The sequence below is a fragment of the Boleophthalmus pectinirostris genome, unplaced genomic scaffold, assembly GCF_026225935.1.
Source record: "Boleophthalmus pectinirostris isolate CB_2022bp ecotype Guang Dong unplaced genomic scaffold, ASM2622593v1 HiC_scaffold_10, whole genome shotgun sequence".
Lineage (NCBI taxonomy): Eukaryota > Metazoa > Chordata > Actinopteri > Gobiiformes > Gobiidae > Boleophthalmus > Boleophthalmus pectinirostris.
In genome coordinates, this window is record NW_026570971.1 from 2,262,769 (window position 1) to 2,270,268 (window position 7,500).

At 39.4% G+C, this 7,500-nt stretch overlaps 1 protein-coding gene across 1 annotated transcript in view; it reads left to right on the top strand.

Annotated features, from left to right (window-relative positions):
• Positions 1–644: 644 nt before the first annotated feature.
• Positions 645–7,500, top strand: part of rps6ka1 (ribosomal protein S6 kinase a, polypeptide 1) — a 147,960-nt gene continuing 141,104 nt past the window's right edge. Inside the window, exon 1 of the mRNA XM_055158789.1 lies at positions 645–1,194. Coding sequence (XP_055014764.1) covers positions 1,132–1,194 — 63 coding nt within the window. The 5' untranslated portion in view covers positions 645–1,131. The remainder of the gene's footprint in view (positions 1,195–7,500) is intronic.

The following is a 7,500-nucleotide window of genomic DNA, read 5'->3' on the forward strand; positions in this document are numbered from 1 at the left end:
GAACAAACTTTACGTCTCTCATTTCATCGTTGGACTTTGTGGATTTTGGATCATTATGAAAAAACACAAAAAATCTTCAAAAAATTGTCATATCTTAGAAAGTTATGAAGATAGAAATATAAAATTGGTACCAAAAGATGCAACAGCAACATTTCAATGACACCGTGGCCCTAAATGGATTATTTTTAAAGTGATTTGAGAAAAACCGAGGATGGAATTTGTTGTACCCAGTAGATTTTCTTCAGTTGAGCAAAAATTCCTTTTAATTTTCTTTTAATCGTCACATTTTAAAATCGGGTACAAGTTGAATTTGTGACACTGGGGGTTAAATAATGCCTCCTACTCACGCCCTGGCTCTGCTCCAAACGCGCTGGTGCTGCTGTTTTACTCCGCGGCTCCATTACGCACGGCTCCGTTCATAAACAACTCTCCCCGGCTCGTGTGGGCATGACGTCTTTGCAGTTCCGCCTTCCTCCAGCGGGGGGAGCACGAAACAAGTGCGTAAAGGGAAGGAAAGGAGGGAGGGAAGAAGGGGGGGATGAGTAGAAAAAAAGGAAAAAAAAATCCAGCCCTGAGTCCTCCAATCGCAGCGCGCGTTCGGATCCTGCTCGTACTACACGAGTCAAACCGATCCGTGAGCTTTGCGCGCATCGCTGTGCTCCGGGCGAGTGCATTTCTCGAGATTTCGCGTTTTCCCCGAGAGCAAAACCACCGCTCCTGGACGGACACACGACGGACAGAGCCGGGGCCAGGCGAACAGAGAGCCACGCGTGCACGGAAGGAAAGGAAAGCAGAGGAACGGAAAGGAAAGGAAGGAAGGAAGCTTGCCACACTGGACTCTGCGGACTGTCACGGCGAGGAGGAGCAGCACAGCTTCTTCTTCTTCTTCTTCTTCTTCTTACCTGCGGCTACTCCTCTTCTCGCGTGGGATTAACACGTTTATCCAAAACTGCAAGACCGGGGATTACTTCCAGTCGTTCCTTCCTCTCTTTTTTGGAACTGAAAAGAAGTGCCAGTTTGATCCTCTCCCACCGCGTAAAAGGAAGGAAAAAAAAAAAGAAAAGCAAAACAAAACTGTCAACCGGGGGGAAGTTAAACGCACTGACTCAGGAAATTTGAAGAGAGGGAAACATGCCTCTTGCACAAATTGCCGAACCATGGCCCACGATGGAACTAGTGCAGCTGGAGACGGAGGTATGCTCACGCCGCCGGGGGGCTGGGGGGGGCTGGGGCTGGGTGCTGGGGGGTGCTGGGGGGGCTGGGGGGTCTGGGGGGTCGAATCGTGAAGCGTTAAAGCTCAAATGTTGTGCCAAAAAACGACAAAACCTAAACGCGTTGGGTTGGTTGGTTTTCTTGTTTGGCCACTGAACCTGTGGCGCCGTGGTCAGTGTCGGGGAGTAACAGATTACATGTAATCAGAGTACAAATGATGAGTAACTGTACTCAGTTACAGTTACTGTTTCAGTGAGTGGGAATTGGATTACAGTTACTTTGTTGAAATAAATGGATTAAACGGCGGGATTTTCCTGTTTTCACATTTTGGGCTAAACCCCTTTTTTAATTTAATTTTTTATTTTTTTGGTAATTCCACTCATTGCCGGACAGTAAACCAGGACTAAACCAGGACTCTAAACCAGGTCTAAACCAGGACTAAACCAGGACTAAAACCAGGACTAAACCAGGTCTAAACCCTAAACCAGGACTAAACCAGGACTAAAACCAGGACTAAACCAGGACTAAAACCAGGAAACCAGGACTAAAACCAGGACTAAACCAGGACTAAAACCAGGCTAAACCAGGGCTAAACCAGGGCTAAAACCAGGTCTAAACTAGACTAAACCAGGTCTAAACCAGGTCTAAAACCAGGACTAAAACCAGGACTAAAACCAGGGCTAAAACCAGGGCTAAAACCAGGGCTAAAACCAGGACTAAACCAGGTCTAAACCAGGTCTAAACTAGACTAAACCAGGTCTAAAACCAGGTGTAAACCAGGACTAAAACCAGGACTAAACCTGGTCTAAACCAGGACTAAACCAAGACTAAAACCAGGTCTAAACTAGATCTAAACCAGGACTAAAACAGGATTTAACAGGACTAAATCCTGCTGTGTGGACGTGTTCCTTCTCTTCCATCAATAATATTTTTAATTTGGTTCAGTAAATCTGGACTTTTTATTTTCTTTTATCAGACAAAACTTCTTATGTGAAGATTTCCTCGTCTTTGCTTCTCTACAACAAATCAAGTAATCCAAAGTAATCAGATTACATTACTCACTTTAAGTCATTTAATGGATTCTGTTACAAACTACATTTTCGGTGTGTGTAATCTGTAATCTGTAGGGGATTACATTTTAAAAGTAAACTTCCCAACTCTGTCTGTGGCTCGTGAAGCGTCGGGGAGGAGGAGACGAGTTCCTTTCTGCAGATTTACAACAAGTCAACGTGATCTCGTTCTTACGCGGACGTGCGCAGGTGCAGAGGTTCACCTGCGTCCAGCTCCTCTCCTGCTCCTTTTTCCTTTTCCTGTTTCACGTCCTCGGCTCCGCGTCTGCAGGTTTACATCACGACCCCTGAAAAAGCTCTCAGATTTACACTTTCAAGTCTGGGGTTTTATTTTCTTGTTTTGGAGGAAGTTTGTCAGCAGCTTTCAGACCTGCCAGAGTTTCCCAGTGGCTCAAATTAACCGAACATATGTCATAGGGATGTGACAATAATCGAAACATCGTGATATCGTATCGTCGAAGTTCTCACAATAACATCGTGGACCATCACAATATATCGAATCACAAAATCCTTCGCTAAAATTCAGGTTTTACAGTAACAGTACATTATAAACATCGGGAACTACGGGAATTTCAGTAGGGCTGGTATCATTAAGAAGTTGCCGATACGATACATACCACGATACGATACATATCTCGATACGGTGCACTTTCGATTCGATATGATATACTTCAAATCGATTCGATACGGTTCAATAAAAAATAAAGGCTAAATCGTGGCTGTGATACTAAAAGTCTTTGTTAAATCACTTCTTCTTGTCCAAAGTTCATATGAAACACAAACATTTTAATCATCAAAACAGTAAAAATGTCAAATGTGTCGCATAAACGAGTTTCCTTTCACTCCACAAGCAACAAAACTGGAGCTGGAACAAAATAATTTAGTAAAACACACCTAAAAACACTCTTGGTGATATATCGATACAGCAGCCCACGATATCGATACTGTATCATCACATTAAACGGTACGATATATCGATATTCCGATATTTTTGCACACCCCTAAATTTCAGTGCAGACAACGTGAAGAAATATGTTTTTACTTGAATTCCTATCTACAATTATATCAGCGTCTTCGAAATATCTCAATAAATATCGTATCGTGGGACGCAGATCGTGATAATATCGTACAGAGAAAAGGAAAAGCAGAAAGCGAGCGCCTCAGAATGACGTCACAGATAAAAACACCTCTGTGATAGAGATGTACCGATAATCGAAATATCGTGATATCGTATCGTCAAAAGTCTCAGTAATATCATGGACTGTCACAATATATCGAATTACAAAATCCTTTGCGTAAATGCAGGTTTTATAAAAGCAACAGCTTATAAAGATGGGGAACTACATTTCCCATGATTCATTTCAGCTCAGACAACATGAAGAAATATGTTTTTACTTGAATTCTTGGGATTATGATGGGAAAAAAAAGTGCCTTATCTACAGTTATATCAGCGTCTCCAAAATATCTCAACAAATATCGTACCGTGAGACACATATCGTGATAATATCGTACAGAGAGATCTGGATATCGATACAGGGATGTAACAAAGTTCTCACAATAATATCGTGAACCATCACAATATATCGAATTCACAAGTTTCTTTGTTTAAATGAAGAGTTTTGGTGCAGCAACAGCTAAAAAATACCAGAAAACTACATAGACCATGATCCTTTGCTCCATTTCAGTGAAACTACAAGAAGAAATAACAGTTCTAACACTTTTAACTCTTAGTTCTTTGGATTAAGTTTCTTCGAGGCATTTGAAGAGGAAAAAGTTGCATATTAAGATTAAAAAGTTTTGTTCATCTTCACAAAATATCGCAATAAATATCGTACCGTGAGATGTGTATCGTGAAAATATCGTACAGAGAGATTTGGATATTGTTACATCCCTAATCTTGAGCTTTCCCACGATATCGCAATAAATATCGTATCGTGAGGTTCATAACATGACGATATCGTATCGTGAGACTTGGATATCGTTACATCCCTTGTAGCAACAGCTAATAAACATCAGGAACTACATTTCCATGATTCATTTCAGTGAAGACAAGAACCGTTGCATAAACCACGTAATCCCCGACGTAAAGCACCGACGAGTCAGTTACACTAGAAACGTAGGGAGTTTGATTGACGACCTAACAGCCAATAGAAAATGAGGGAGCCTTGTTTTCTATTGGCTGATGTTTATCTGGCCTCAACACGTCCACAGTTGATAGATTTTCATTCTTTTTTTCTTTGTTCATCATAATTACAAGGCTGCTGCGTCTCTGTAATGGTATTTTAAACTTTCATTGACAATTTGAAACAAAAAAAAAAATCCTCCATACAACCTTTAATATCTTCTAGAGGTTTCATCAAATTGCACTTTCCACAGTCCTTCAAAGACGCCCCCCCAAATCAAAAACCAAAAACACACGTGTAAAAGTCCAGATTCTACAAGTACATTTGACAAACTTTAAGCTTTAAAAATTTGAAGGAGCGACCTTAAATAGTTTTTTAGTTACAGTCATCTGAAAGTGGCTCCTCGGAAAACTCAAAACAGGTCAGGGCAGAGTTGACAAAATAAGGAGTTGGAAGATAAAATTTGATAGTTGTCGTAGTAGTTGTAGTAGACATAGTAGTAGTCGTCATAGTAGTTGTAGTAGACATAGTAGTAGTCGTCGTAGTAGTTGTAGTAGACATAGTAGTAGTAGTAGTAGTAGTAGTAGTTGTAGTAGACATAGTAGTAGTCGTCGTAGTAGTTGTAGTAGACATAGTAGTAGTCGTCGTAGTAGTTGTAGTAGACATAGTAGTAGTCGTCGTAGTAGTTGTAGTAGACATAGTAGTAGTCGTCGTAGTAGTTGTAGTAGACATAGTAGTAGTCGTCGTAGTAGTTGTAGTAGACATAGTAGTAGTTGTAGTAGACATAGTAGTAGTCGTCGTAGTAGTTGTAGTAGACAGTAGTAGTAGTCGTCGTAGTAGTAGTAGACATAGTAGTAGTCGTCGTAGTTGTAGTAGACATAGTAGTAGTCGTCGTAGTAGTTGTAGTAGACATAGTAGTAGTCGTCATAGTAGTTGTAGTAGACATAGTAGTAGTCGTCGTAGTAGTAGACATAGTAGTAGTCGTCGTAGTAGTTGTAGTAGACATAGTAGTAGTCGTCGTAGTAGTAGTAGTAGTAGTAGTCGTCGTAGTAGTCGTCATAGTAGTAGTCGTCGTAGTAGTTGTAGTAGACATAGTAGTAGTCGTCGTAGTAGTTGTAGTAGACATAGTAGTAGTCGTAGTAGTTGTAGTAGACATAGTAGTAGTCGTCGTAGTAGTTGTAGTAGACATAGTAGTAGTCGTCGTAGTAGTTGTAGTAGACATAGTAGTAGTCGTCATAGTAGTAGTCGTCATAGTAGTAGTCAGTAGACATAGTAGTAGTCGTCGTAGTAGTTGTAGTAGACATAGTAGTAGTCGTCATAGTAGTTGTAGTAGACATAGTAGTAGTCGTCGTAGTAGTTGTAGTAGACATAGTAGTAGTCGTCGTAGTAGTTGTAGTAGACATAGTAGTAGTCGTCATAGTAGTAGTCGTCGTAGTAGTTGTAGCAGTATATAATAGTTTATAAAATACATTTCCCCAAAAAGTGCGACTTATATATGTTTTTTTCTTCTTCATTACGCATTTTTTGGCTGTGCAACTTAAACTCTGGAGCGACTTATAGTCCGAAAAATATGGTATAAATCGCAGGAAATACTCAAACTATAAAAAAAACGTATAATCCCTGATTTATAATCCGAAAAATGGGAAATTTATAAAAGGAAAAAAGAATACAATGACATTTAGATGAAGAAAATCGGATAATTTTCTCAGTTTTCCCAGATTTTGTCAGAGTTTCTATCACCAACCGAGCCCAAAGGAAGTCGTCATGCACATTTTCCCAAACGTTTGCCGGTTTTTGAACAGAATCCGTTGTTCTGCTCGTAAAAACGTTATAGATTTCTCCGTCGTTCACACTGGGACTGTTTTTGTCGAGATGTGATTAAATGCCGTTGTGTAGAAGTCGTTGCATTTTCTGTCCCGTTGGTTTTTGCTGACCGCCGCGACACTTCTGTAATTGAACATTTTTTGTGATACGAGAAAAAAAAATGCCACTGACCAAATGAACAAAGAGCAGATTTCAACCACAAAAACCCGTCTAAATCTACAATATTGTTCAAACTGATGAACTGCGAAATATAAACGGCAGAATGAAACACTTTAATACTTTTTAAAGTTTGCGTCTGTGATGAGAGAAGCGATTAATTCAATCTTTTATGGCTTAAATCTGATCAAAAAAGCCACAAAATAACCAAAAACTTTGCAGTAGTGTAAATAAAAAGTGCACACGATAAATACTGACTGAAAAAAGAGTTTAAGATGAAGTAAAAAGTATTAATAATGCCAAAATGTATTAAACAATGACAGAATTTCAAGAAAGAAAAGCAGCGTTTGAACAGAATCCATGTGTCAGTCGTTGATTTGTTTTTCAAAATAAAACCTAAAACAAGAAAACGATAAAAACAACAATTTTCATTATTTGTCTCCAAAAACAAAATGGAAAAAAAAAAAAAAAAAACAAATAATGATTTGTTTTTTTCATTTTTCGATTTTGTGTTTAAATGAAAAATGGAAAGAAAAAAAAAAACAGATAACGGCCGTTTCCTGTTTGGGACACTCCTGTTTCAGTCCTATTTCAGTCCTGGTTTAGTCCTGGTTTAGTCCTGGTTTAGTCTTAGTTTGCTCTGGTTCGGTCCTGGTTTAGGACTGAGACCGGGACTGAGACCGAGACTGGGACAGAGACCGAGACCAGGACCAGGATCGGGACCAGGATCAAGACCTGGCTTAGGCCTGGCTTAGACCTGGTTTAGACCTGGTTTAGACCTGGTTTAGACCTGGTTTAGACCTGGTTTAGACCTGGTTTAGACTGTGTGCGGTGCAAAAGTCCGGCATTGCAGTTTAAGTCATTGAAACGGGAAACGGCCATTATCCATTTTTTCCATTATTCATTTAAACACAAAATTGAAAACTGAAAAACAAATTATCCATTTTTTTTTGTTTGTTTGTTTGTTTGTTTTTCCATTTTGGTTTTGGAGACAAATAATGAAAAATATCACTTTTTGTTTTCTGATTTTTGGTTTTATTTTGAAAAGCAAATGAACAATGATACACAGATTGAACAGAAAGTTTGCATTTACAATTTCACTTATGACTTACTGT